A 13,524-nucleotide genomic window follows, 5' to 3' on the forward strand; every position below is an offset into this window, starting at 1 on the left:
TATCTATCTATCTATCTATCTATCTATCTATCTTCTATCTATCTATATCTGTAATTCTCCCACAAAAAATTTAACCCATGTTTTCTCGTTATTTTTTCATAATTTTGCAAATAGGGAAAAATGTATGGTAACTAAGTGCTTTATAAAATTTCTTATTAAAACAAGCATATGAAAATTGATATAATTAGAAATTAAAATTTAAAATTAAGGCATGACTACAATTGTAAAAAAGAATAGCCCATGTATAATTTGATGGTTCAAAAAATTACCACAGCTATATTAATAATTAGAATAATTATACGTCTGCAAGTTAACATTTTGCTACTTCCCAATGTACTTCAACGCTGATCTAATATTTTAAAGAAGTAGCTATGTAAAGTTTACTGAGGTCATATACAAAAATATGTGTAAATGTAGATACATGTATGTGCATGCCAGTTTTAACAAGTTGCTAAAATTGAAATTCCTTGCTGGCAAAGTAGAGTCTATCTATTAGTTTTCCTTCTTTGCCCCTATCACCTTACATTAAGAACTACTTTTATTACTTTTATGTATAATTGTGGTAAAATGTTATTTACATTTCTACTTAGACATTGCATTTGTAACTCACATACTTTCTTTAAACAACCAAATACTCCATTGTTTTGCTGAATTTATTAGATTAAAAGTAAAAATATATTTACGCTTCTAATATTACAAAAATTATTAAATATTTCAAGGCACAAATATGTTCAGCAAACTTTTTAGCTGTAACAAATACATTTTAGTTTAGCTCCTTGAATCAGATGTAAACGTTTTTAAAAGGGGTGGTTTAGCACTTTTTAAAAACTTAGTATTAAGTCTAATTTAAAATTATAAGCAATAGATACCAAGCTCAATTTAAATTCCCTTCATGATAGAAAAATCAGATTTCCTGAATCTGACTGTCTTAGCTAAAAACAATGAAAGTTTACTTCTGAAAGATCATAGTTAAAACCTAATTAGTAGGAAGGTTTCCCTTAGAAGATGGAGCCTCCTCGCATCTGGATTAGAGGGAAGAGCTTATGCTGGGCTCGCTTTACACACACCTGCATCATACCTGTGGGTGGTCTGGACATATATTTGAACCTCAGCTTTTGGTGTTCTCATTTACACATTCCATGGCAATCAAATTGCATTTTATGTTCAAAATGATCATTCTTTTGCTAACGCATGAATACATATCCATTAAATGCATCACCTACAGTATCCCCTTTCCTTTATGACCACCCCCATCCAATTTATTAGTTTGGTATTGTCCTTGTTTGATCTTTTAAAGAAAGGAAGGAAGAAAGAATCAGAAAGAATGAAAAAAAGCGCCATTTTCTATAAGTAGATGATCAAAAATTCCAGTCTTCCCCCCTCCATACCTTTAAAGTTTATTTGAATTTACTTAGATGTTTTACAGATATAATCAGGTCTTCCCAGAGGGATTAATCTTTTCTTGCTTTTTACCTGTTTAGAGAGTCTGTTTTCCTCTTCAATGTACTTCTGTTCTTTGGGTATTAATGTTCGTAAGCTGGCTTTCACCTATACATCAACACATGTGTCTGTTATGGATTAATATATTACAAATGTTTACAAGTTTTTCACGCAGTTCAATTTGCAATAATTTCTAAAGTTTCAAAGTCCTGGCTGCTGTGCTCATAAAATATAAATGTATACAGTTGCACATGCATGCGCTTCCCTTTCTTATGCCGGCAGACAGCGGCCAGAACACAACCGCAGCAGCATTCGCCAACTATAACAGAAAGTGTGGGTGTGCCAGGCAGTGGCAGAAGCGTATTCTCCAGGATACATCAAGGTTTAGAGAAAATGAGGAATGACAGAAATTCTCTACAAATCAGGAACAAAAGCTTTCATGAAACTGAACTCTTTAGCAGTACAAAAAAGCCAAAGTTAAGACTTACAGCATTAAAAATCACATCTATTTCAAGATAGATGACCCCCTTTGTTGGCCCTGTCAGCTGCTTGTTTTTCAAGACGTAGGCTTTCTGTTCACCATTTTGAATCTGCGGGAAAAGGACATGACAGCCGTCTGTCTCGCGGTCTCCACTGAATACACTCCCTCAGTGACCTTTGACCCCCAGCTGCTGAAACTGACAGAGAACCCAAAACAACTGTGGCAATTCTGACAAGTACCTGTTCATTACCAGGATCAAGTCTGTCAGGAAAAATTAACTATCATGGGATTCAACATGGCCGTGAATTGAGTATGTTAAAATTTTTAGTGTTCTTATTACAGACCTTGGTTGAGAAATGACAGACACAGAGCTGAGAGTTTTCTTTTCTTTTTTTTTTTCCGTGAGCAAAAGCAACACAGAACAGTGTGTCAGGTGAATAAAACTTACAGACAGCAATGGTATAGCAACTTTGCCCAGAAAGTCAGCACTTCGATCCCGATCTTCATCATAAACTGTCACTTCAAGAACTGAATGGATATCTTTAATGTTGCTGCATAATAAATATATGTAAGGAAAAAAGATTTCATCAGTGGGAGCAAGAACAAGAATAGTTTTGAAAATTTAGATAGCTCCAGCTGATTTTATGTGTGTTTGTAAAGCATGCTATTTGCATGCAGACATACACAAGGTAGCTTGGTATCTGACAGAATTTCCCATAATGCACCTAAGTCAACTACAGTGATGGTTCTATTATCTGTAACTTTAAACACCATTGTAATTTCAAGTTATCATTTTTTAATGAAATAAAATTTCCCATCTGAATGGGCACTGGGCACAGAATAAGTTATTTAAAAAATCAAGAAGTAGCACTGGTAGTTTTTAGACTTTTCTTTCTTCTAATTATCGCAATTCATACCTTCCCATTAACCCTACATAAAACACCACCAGGTTTGATATCAGCAAGAGTTACAGTATATTTTATGTAATTATTCTTTTTTATAATAATAGGACATCTCCTATTATTTGTTTATTTGTTTATAGCTCTCACCAAATCATTGACTTAGTTTCTGTTAGATTTATAGTAAAAATTAAGAAGCACAGAAAACAGAATGGAAAAAATGTAACATATAGTTATTGTACCACCCTGGAATTTAGAAATTAAGCAGTGTTCCATTATGTTCCAAAGACAACATATGTTAATAAATGACTGCGTGAGCTCTTCTCTTCATATTTTTGTTTCTGGAAAATAAGTGCAAATTGTTGACAGCATTTATTCTTTGATCAAACTGTTTACCAAGAAAACATAAATTAAGAGAAAACAATAAAGTGAATATATTAATTACTGAAAAATTGCAACCATATGTGAGGAGAGACTTTATCAGGGCACAATCAATTAATGGCTTTGATAATAATCAAACCTATTCATTCAATTATGCATTCTGGAGAAAAACACTCTCCGCAATCTTCTTAGGAGTACAAGTCTCCTGACCAGGCTTTTATCTCTTGTAAAAATGTGGAATTCCTTAAAAATAAATTGGCCAGAGAGTTAAAGCTTATTGGTTACTGGCTCTTAAGCAGAGACATAATAAATTGATGAAGAATTTCACAGTTTTTCATATACAAAAAAATAGAATTATGTTAGAAAACTTTAAAGAAGTACTTCTGTTTGAAGAATTTTCCTTTGTTCAGAGTTCATTTCAAAAGCTCCGTTTAAAAAACCGAACTTAGGAGTTATTATAAGTGTAGCATTGGCAGCTTTTACAGTGTATGACTGAAAAGGTTTACAAACTTCCTAAAACAAAAGGAAAATTAACTCAAAGGATATTTTGGTATCTAGGACAATACTTAATATTCTCATTGTGCTAAAATGAAAAGAACCAAAACTAAAGCATCTGCCGAATTCAAGACTGGATTGTTTGCTGATTTCAGCAATGGAACAAATAGAGCTTTGTCTTCCTTGGTGTCAATGCAATTGGGAAGAATTTCAATAGAACGTATAAAAGGAAGAAGCGGTATGGTGATTCAGTTAATGGAAGCAAAATCCTTAGCCAAATCATACAAAAAGCACAGTTTTAAAAAATGTCTATGAAAACAAAGAAAAATGCCATACCCTTTCCCCCAGGTTTCACTTTCAGGAAGGTAGGAGGAAAATTCATTGTTGTTAGCAAAGGCAGGCCAGATGCATTGAGTTGTGAATCAGTTAAGAATAAACACACACATTTTTTTTTAAACCCTCAAAAATAAATCAAATTTAACACAATTTTGGATTCAGAGCCCAAAGAAATGCCTACTTACAATGTGAAGACTTTGTTCCACTCAGGATTGAGATTTTTGTAGACAGTATGTGTTAGCAGTCTATCATTGTTCAGTTCTACCACACAAAATGGGTCGCTTTTTCCTACAAGAGATTTTTGGTAAATATTTTTAGTGTAGGTAGCACCCACAGTTCACAGTGTCAAGACCACAGCATCTCTCTTTTGCAAAAAGTTTTATAGTAAACAAAAAAGTGAAGTACAATTTTAAAAATTAAAAAAAGAAACCACCATCAAAATAGAGTTAGATGTAACTGGTTGATGTTAGCAATTGTTATGATTCATAGCAATTTAGAGCCTGAAAAAAGTAAAAGAGACAAAATTATATAGCTGGCACTTCAATTTGCAATTTTTAAAAGCAAAAATAATTCTATAACTGGCAATTATGATGGAGAATGTAATGCATGTCCATCCCCAAATCAGTTTTTATAGAAATCTGTAAAAGCCATTTGAAAATTTCAGCCCCTTTACTCTAAGGCATATATTTTTTCAACTCATCTGATTCACTATTAACAGGAATTTCTAATCAAGTTTATTTTGGAAAAACTACTATATTGCAAAATTATAATATTTTAATTGAACTAAGATTAAGTTACTTTCTTCTGAGATATCTATGACATCACAAGAAGGTAAATTAGACCCTCTGAGGCAGAAGAAAAAATCTACCATTTGAAACTAAACATCAACAATCAATATGCATGTTATAGAGCAGTATTTCTTTTTTTTCTGTTCACTGAAAACAAAGGATTTGGAAGTTATCATCTGTTTATAACAACTCTGTCCTGCCATACTCAAATCTCATCCTTTCGGCAATTATATTTTGTGAAGTTCTCAATATTTTTGTAATGTTATGCCCTGTATTATAAGAACCCATAAAGTCAGAGGCTCTATGGGGGAAGCATTAATGATATTAGTGCAGCATGTAATTTGTTTGATACCTTATACAAATGACAATGAAATCAATATTTAGACAAAGCTGTCCAGAGGTCATATCTTTTAAACTACAATATTGATTTAGACTACATAAGAGGTTAATGTGCATATTATTAACTTTAATGATAAAGAATAATTGTTTTAAATGCATTGTGAATTGTAGTCACAGTAGTTTACACTTCTGCAAAAGCTTAAATATCATTGAAGATTTTCAATTAAATTTTAATGGGAAGGAATTCATTAGCTATCAGTGACAGATAAGCTATGTATTCCCATTCAGCAGTGTATTTACTTTCCATATTGCAATTCTTAAAATGAGCTGTACAAACTTTGACTCACCTTTAATTTATTAACTTTATATTAAAAAAGAGATTTAATATGTGTGTGTTAGTTCAGTGGCCTCATATATCCCAGGATAATTGCATAATTTAACATCATGGTAGTCTTCTCAATTTTGGGTCTTGGGAATAATTTTAAATAAAGAACAGAGAACTGGAAGTCTTAAAGGTCTGGTGAAAATGGCACTTCTGGCTAGGGATTTGTATTATCTTTTTTCCTCCAATCATCTTTATCCTCTTGCCTACAAGTTACCACCCTCACTTTCAACTCACACACTCCATGGAAGATAGTGTTCAAAAAAGAATATTTTGTTCATTAAAACACACTGCAATAGGTTTTATTTGGCACATCAACAACTCTATTTTCTCCCATAGAATTCAGATATAAGCATAAACAGGCAGATTCAAACAGTTTTCCAAATACAGTTAAATGTAAGATACTAGGCAACACCTTTCAAAATAATTGTGCCACATCTTAGGTAGTTAGTAGGTCACACGCATAGGAAAAGCTGGGTAATGTTTTGACTGTCGGTTCAATCAACTAACAAATATTTATTACTTACCATGTAGCAGGCAGTGTTCTATTTGTTGGGGAAACAGCAGTGAATTAAACAATTTTTAAAAAATCCCTGGCTTCATGGAGTTTACATTGAAGAAGAAGACAGACAATAAATACATTTTATAGTGTTTTAGAAGGTGATAAATACTATGGGGAAAAATAAAGATGGGAAAGGTAATAGGGAGTGTTGGTATGTATGTGCAATTTTTAAAAAGGCTGCAGAGAAAGTCGCGCTAAGACAGTGACATACAGGCAAAGAAATGAAGGAGGTGAGCCTTGAGTGACCCAGAGGAACCGACTGGAAAGACCAGAGAAGTGGCTGGGCCAGGCATTTCCAGGAATATACAGGAAGCCAGTGTGGCTGGGGGAATGTTTTGGGGAGATCAGGCAGGCAGGGGTTGGAAGGGCGGTAGTAGGTGACACAGAGAGGTCCGGAGAGAGTGGTAGTGGCAGGTCTCTGAAAAAACCTGGCTTTAACTCTCTTTAGTGGGGAGGTTTTGAGGGGTTTGAGATGAGCAGTGACATGCTCTGATAGCTGCTATTTGGAAAATAAGGTAGAGAAAGGACCATGGAGGGGTAGGAAGAAGAGTTAGGAGGCAATTGCAATAATCTAGGTGGTGGAATGTGGTTAGATTCTGGATGTATTTTGAAGGGAGAATCAATAGGATTTGCAGATGTCAATATTTAATCATCTAATATACCCTCATATTATTATTTGATGCTGAAAAACAACTCATTGAGCTTAGCCAAGCCAGTTTTTTTTTTTTTTCCCAAGGAGAATAAGCATTCAACAAGGTGCTCAGACTAGATAGTTCTAGAATCTGACAAAGAGGAACGTTTAGGTTAAGGAGAGAGCAGGCAATTTTATGTTTACTTTCTATTCTTTTCCTTTTAAAAAGTTATCTTTTTACAGTTATCACTAATGGATACCAACATCAGGTCTTTCCACACTATGTTATGTTTGACTTATTTAGGAAGTAGCCTTCTGTCACTGCATGATTCAAGGGCAATTAAAAATTAACAGCAATTTCAACCAAAATAATAGTAAATGTACAACATCAAATTCTGTAAACTTACCACTAAAAAGCATGGACTACAGTTGTATTTTTAAAAAGTGACTACATATAGTTAGTATGCTTATCTGGTTTGCTAAATAATCCTTTAAATGACGGGTTTTTTCAGACCTAAATTTTACAGCCTTGATTATCTGCCACTTAAACAAACAAAACCAATCAGAGAAATACTAGTGATAGACCTAACCATTAATTATCTCCTTAATTATTCCTTCCTTTCATCCTTTTATCATTCCATTTAGGCCCTCTGATAGGCTGCTCTGCTTGCTGAGAGTACCTGGGTTGTGGGGTTGACTCTAGGATGAAGTTGATGTCTCTAAAGTGCACTATATTCTGCAAAGTTCCGGACAGTGATACGAAGCATCCTCTGTAATGTTTTTTTTCAATACCGTGTGGCTAGAAGGACAAAGAATGAAGGCAGCATCCAAAGTTGAAGAATATTTTGTTTCTGATAATTTCTGAGAGCCTAAATATATGAGAACACAGATTATATAATCTATTGTCTCCCTCTCACTCATTTTTGTCACAAGACTAAAGCAGACCTGTGGGTATCAACTGGCTTTTCTTGAAGCCCCATTATTTTGGCTAAAAAGAGTCAATCCCTCTCCTTAGCAATGCTAGAAACTGGAGAATTTGGTTCAGATAGAAAATAGAAATGGTGACAGTGCTAGTTGAGGGCAGGGGCTGTGGGATTGATTGCTTTAATCGCCATGAAAGCTAGGAAGGAAATCAGCGTTCCTTGAGGACATGGCAATTTTCCATGTTGACAATTTTCTAGAGAGAAATAGGAATGCTTTTTGAAGCATTCATTACTTATTGAGTGGTTGCTCTGCTCACCCCAGAATTATAAGTATGATTAAGACATAGTCCAGCTCTCAAGGCATGCATAGTTTAGAGGACACGATAGACATGTAAATACACAATTATGATGCAGAGTTGTAAGGGCCGTAATAAAGGTAAGTGAAGGGTGCAACAGGAGCAATGAGAAGGAGGCATGCCATTCTATAACTCTAGAACATAAAGAGGGAAAGGAAGCAAAGAGTTTTCCAGCGCTATGACTCTGGTGATCTATGGTGATTGTACAGCTCTATCACAGTGCTTTTAAAAAAGCGAAGGACAATGACATAAAAGGTAGGCTGACATTTTATGATGAGGAATTTTTCGCTTAAATGTATTTGTATGTTCTTTTAATAGTCTCTATAATACAAAAACCTAGATATGTGTTACCTAACTACTATAACTAGATACATAAAAATATTACATTAAGACTCATACTTTTATCCATAATCTAGTTAAATACTAAGGGCTATTTTTTCCTATGGATCTTTATTTTTTTAAAAAATCTCCCAGAAGAATTAACACTTGAGAGACTCTTTTACCCTAACTCATAAAACAGAATCTGTAACAGAATTTAAAGCATATATTCTATTGTCCCAATCCTTTTTTTAGAGGTGAAAAGCCATTCCTACAACAATAAAACAAACATCAGAATTGTCTCCAATGGGCGTCTGTTCTGGCAATCTTCAAAACGGCACCAAGGATTAAATGGGGTGCACTGACTGGCTAATTCTCTCTCACTCTTAGTCCTTGCTCTTTGAGGTCACAACACTGACATATTGATAAAGAATGTGGGAAAGTCTGTACCGCCCCTGCTCACTTGCTACCTGTTTTGTGGGCAAGTGGATGACTTCAGTTTGTGAAAACTACTGGTTTGAGCATTAAAGTGACTCAAAAGATACTGAATGATATTCTTGCTCCCGCAATAGAGAGTTAATCCTGATCCATCAGTGGTGGGCTTTGTCCAGGGTCATTTTGCTGCTGACAAGGAGCACAGTTTGCTGGATGTGATGTGTTATAAAAATGTGTGTGTATGAGGACCCAGTGACCACCTCTTTGTTGCCATGTCTGAAAACACAGAAGGCTTTCAATAGCATGGAAAGCAATTCATACCCATGGGGGCCTTTTATTTTGCACCTACCTTGCACAAATTAAGTTCTTTCACTTAATTTTCTCAGTTGCCACAGTTTGAAATGACTATATTTTCATCTTTTAAAAAATATAATCAAGGTTGCCATCTATCCCTTATAGAAACTGGAATTTCAATCATAACATATAATAATGTCATAGTTGAGGGAATTCCATAGGGTCCATCAGAACAGAAAGCAGCATATGTTGAAGACATCTTCCATCCTCCTTTTATCACTGGAGATGGGACTTTGACCTTATCCTTTTCCATCAACCGACCTAAACATATTTTAAACATCTGATTGGTAGAATTACATTAACTCACACTCTTAACTAGGTCGCCACTGGGTCTGATTCTGGGACTGAATAATAATAATAAGCCTTCTCTTTTCTCACTGAGTCATGAAGCAGATTTCATTATGGCAAGAAAATTGACACCCTAGAGTTGTGGCTTTCAACCTACTAGATCTAATACTTTTTTTTCATATTGAAGATTTTGTAATGTCCTCTTTACTATCCTGGAATAAAACTGACTGACACACAATTTCAAATTTTAATATAATACCAGAACTGTATTATAAAGGAGGACTAAATAGAAAGTTGTTTACAATAAAATCATACCTTGATTTATTCAACAAATATTTATTGAGTGCCTATTATGTGCCAAACAGAAAAAGGGAAATACAAACAGAAATTTTTGTTTGTTTGTGGGAACAAACAAAAAAGGGGGGGGGGGGGAAGGGGGGAAATGTGTCCACTGTCTTCGAATTTACTTACAGTGGGAATGGGGGAGAAAGAGAATAAACACCGAACATAGTTACTAGATATATGGTATATTAGAGAGTGATATGTGTTAATAAAATTAAAAAAAAAAAAACAGAAAAAAATAGAGTAGGCAAAGGGGTTTGGAGAGGGTAGAGGAGGGGCACTGCTGATAGATTTAATTGGGGTGGTCGGAATTGGCCTCATGAAGAAGGTGAGGTCTGAGCAAAGAACTGAAGAGGATAAAGCAGCCAAGTAGAAAAGCGGAGAAAAGTGGAGAAATACTTCTGGAGAAAAGTGATGCAGGTAGAGAAAGAGCTAGACCAAAAGCCTGGTGTGCTTGAGGCCTCTGATATTGGGGCAGGATGTGCAATGGGAAGGTGAGTAGAAGATGTCAGAGAAGTAATGGGGAATAAGGTAATTAAGTGCCTTGGACACCATCTTAAATTAAGGTCTTTGGTGTATACTGTGTGAAATGGCAGCCATTTGCAAGGCTTGAATCAATAATACTATGTATTTCAGGATGCAATCTAGGCTTAGACAATCATGAAACAGATTTTAAATGTATATCCATATCTATATTTAAATGCAGGATTAAATTTTCATTATGTAAATTTACATCATGTAGGACATGTAGCATCCCCAACCCCAGTTACCAAACACCAGTATGCCCCCCAGTCATTATGGCAACTAAAATTCCCTCAAAAATCTTCAAAACACCCACTGGGGCAATACTACCCTCCTCCTAATTGATAATCATTGTCTAACAGCAGTAATTCTTAAACATTTTGATCTTAGGAACTCTTAAAAATTATTAAGGATCTCAAAGAGTTTTTATGTGGGCTATATCTATCAAAATTCACCATGTTAGAAATGAGAACATTAAAAATATTTATTAATTCACTAGAAATAATAAATCCATGACCTGTTAACATTGGAATAATCAAAGATTATGTAGCCCTTGAAAACTCCATTGTACACTCATGAAAGAATGAGAATTAAAAAAGGCAAACAATATCTTAGTATTATTATGAAGATAGTTTTGGCTTCAGAGATCTCTGAACGGGTCTTGAGGATCCCCAGAGGTTCCTGAACCACACCCTGAGACCCAAAGCTAATGGAAATAGATAAAGCTCAATGTAAACATAAATTTAATTCCCCTGGGATCTAGAACTAGCTGCAAAATAATATTTACAGAATTGTGTGTAACTGGATGCTTTTTTGAGTCTTGGAATTGAACCATATTGATAAATGTTGGGAAGCTCAAAATTAATGACAGAAGAATAAGAAGTGAAAGGAGACAGATGAGAAACTGGAAAACAAAGAGGAAGGAGACTATGGGATCTATAAAATGAGAAGAGGCCGTGAGAAAATTATGCCTGAGTTTTTAACAGTTTAGATAAATTATGGTAAAAACATTTAAATACTTCATTTTCAATTCATATTTAATATAGAAACTATATGCAAGTGATTCGTTACAAGCTTAGAAACACAAAAGTTGTTTGGTCTAAAATGAGCATAAAAATACATTAGAAGCTCCTTTGTTTTTGCAAGGCTTGTTAGACACTTTAGGACTTATAGTAAATATATACTCAGACCTCTCTGCAGAAAAGCATGAGGTTTCAGATAAGCTTTCCTATACGTAAATTAATTAGCTGGTGAGATCTTTTGCAGTGAAATAAACTTTTTTATGCTTAAAAAAAATAAGTACTCTATTAGGTGATTAAACATTTTAAATATATTTTTTAAAACTAAAGACAATAACTGAAAATTGTCATCTGTTATGTCTTTGCCTTTAGAATAATGTTATTTATTCCTGTTAGAATAAATAACAGGAATCTGTTGTTTATCTTGGTACTTACTACAATATCTTAGAATCTGAAGGCTTGAAAATAAATCTTAAGAGGTCAAGTTCAAAACCTCATCCAGGGCTTGCATTATCTCTGCAACCAGGTGGTCCTTCAGGCTCTGCTTCGAAAGTTTTAGTAATGTGGAAATCATTACCTCTACAAGAATTTTGGATCTATTTTTTGTTGGCAATAGTAACTTGTGGAAAATGTTTCTTCACATCGTCTATAAAATCATGTCTCTGTAGCTTTTTATCTATTCTATAATTTGCCTTCTGTAGTAATTAGAAAATCTTAATGAAATGATAGGCGTGAAGGGAGAGTACAGCATCCATCATGTAGAGAATATGTGATCAATGTTCGTTACCTGCCGTCCTCTGCTGGACACTGTGCATGGCTTGCTGAGCATCCATTCTAACTACCTGCTAGTGTGTCTTCCTGATCTATAGAGGACATTAAGCCTAAAGTGACATTTCTAGATTCCCTTGCAGCTAGAGATGTAGATGTGATTTAGGTTGCATGAATCAGATGTTCTTGCCTAAGACTTGATATTAGAATTCAATTAAGTGAGAGCACAAGGAGTCAATTTCACTTCTGCAAACTGCAAGCAGGGGTCATGTATCAGTCGTCACAATGTCTTCCCAACTTGTTAATGTCAACAACTCCTTGGTTCTGCCATGTGGCTTTAGTACTAACCTCTAGAGACTGAACTTAGAGTCTCCTTTCTTAGGCCCTTCCTGCCCCGCAAAGATTCTGTGATTTATTTAATACTTTATTATAAATCCCCTTCTGATTAAATTTTCTAGAAGGAAGTTGGCTCTTTGGACCTAAACCTTGGCCATTTACCCGCCTTGCTAGCTCTTATCTACACTATCCTCATGACAGGCCTTTGGATAATTGATAAAAGAAATCATATGCCCTCAAGTTCTTCTTTCCTCCAATACAAATATGTTGGTGGCTTTTGTGGAAAGATCTAGATCAGTATGCCTGCCCTGCCATTTACAAGCTGGTGTGTGTGTGTGTGTTTATCATCGAAGAGTTACCTAGCCTCTCCGTGACTCTTCAGTTTTCCAACTTATAAAATGGGAGTAACAGTAGTCCCTACTAAGGGTATTGTGAGATTAGTTATATATGATAATTCTTGCACCAAGCTCAGGTTGGTGTCTGACATGTGATCAGGACTCAATCAATGTTAGTTGTCATTATTATTGTTATTATTGTCATTTTAGCACTATTCTAAATTGACTTGATTTTAAAACAGCAGATATACCAGTTGAAAATATATTCTGGTTAGTCAATGTCCTTCTTTAAAGAGTATTCGCAAACTGGATTCATACCCCAGCATATCTGATGAGTCCCCAGTAGAGTCTCATTCTCAACATTTCACCTTTATTCAATGTAAGAGAATTGATGTATGTATAATTTACTCTCATGGAGTTTAAACTCAAATCCTAAAGTCTTTTCTTTATTTTCTATGGTTAAAGCAAGATATCACAGTTTAATACCCAGGAAAGACTTTGGATTTACATTTTTTAATGTTCATCTTGTTGAATTAAGCCTATTTTTTGTCTGCAGTACAGGATTGTATACATATACCGGTCTCACATAAAATGAATTAAGTAGCCGTCCTAGCAACTTTGGTAAGGAAGCAGTCAATTACCTCCTCAAAGTAATTGGTAAACACATTGAACAGCTTAGACCAAGGACAGAGCCCTGTAACCCACTTGGCATCCCCAGTGACATCAATCCTTTAATAATTACTCTTTAGGCTTGACTATTTAGTCACTCACGAGTCCAACTATACTATCATTTA

General features: G+C 34.8%; 1 protein-coding gene across 10 annotated transcripts in view; it reads right to left on the reverse strand.

The window, feature by feature from the left end:
* The window catches only part of MCTP1 (multiple C2 and transmembrane domain containing 1), a 594,518-nt gene that overhangs the window by 163,394 nt on the left and 417,600 nt on the right, over positions 1 to 13,524 (reverse strand). For all 10 annotated transcript variants that reach the window (XM_023212153.3, XM_023212158.3, XM_023212156.3 and 7 more), the window contains 4 exons: positions 4,218 to 4,320; positions 2,370 to 2,472; positions 1,929 to 2,030; positions 1,474 to 1,548 (listed from right to left, as the gene is read on the reverse strand). In XM_023212153.3, the coding sequence (XP_023067921.1) occupies positions 1,474 to 1,548; positions 1,929 to 2,030; positions 2,370 to 2,472; positions 4,218 to 4,320 (383 nt within the window). The remainder of the gene's footprint in view (positions 1 to 1,473; positions 1,549 to 1,928; positions 2,031 to 2,369; positions 2,473 to 4,217; positions 4,321 to 13,524) is intronic.

Source organism: Piliocolobus tephrosceles, chromosome 4, assembly GCF_002776525.5.
Source record: "Piliocolobus tephrosceles isolate RC106 chromosome 4, ASM277652v3, whole genome shotgun sequence".
Lineage (NCBI taxonomy): Eukaryota > Metazoa > Chordata > Mammalia > Primates > Cercopithecidae > Piliocolobus > Piliocolobus tephrosceles.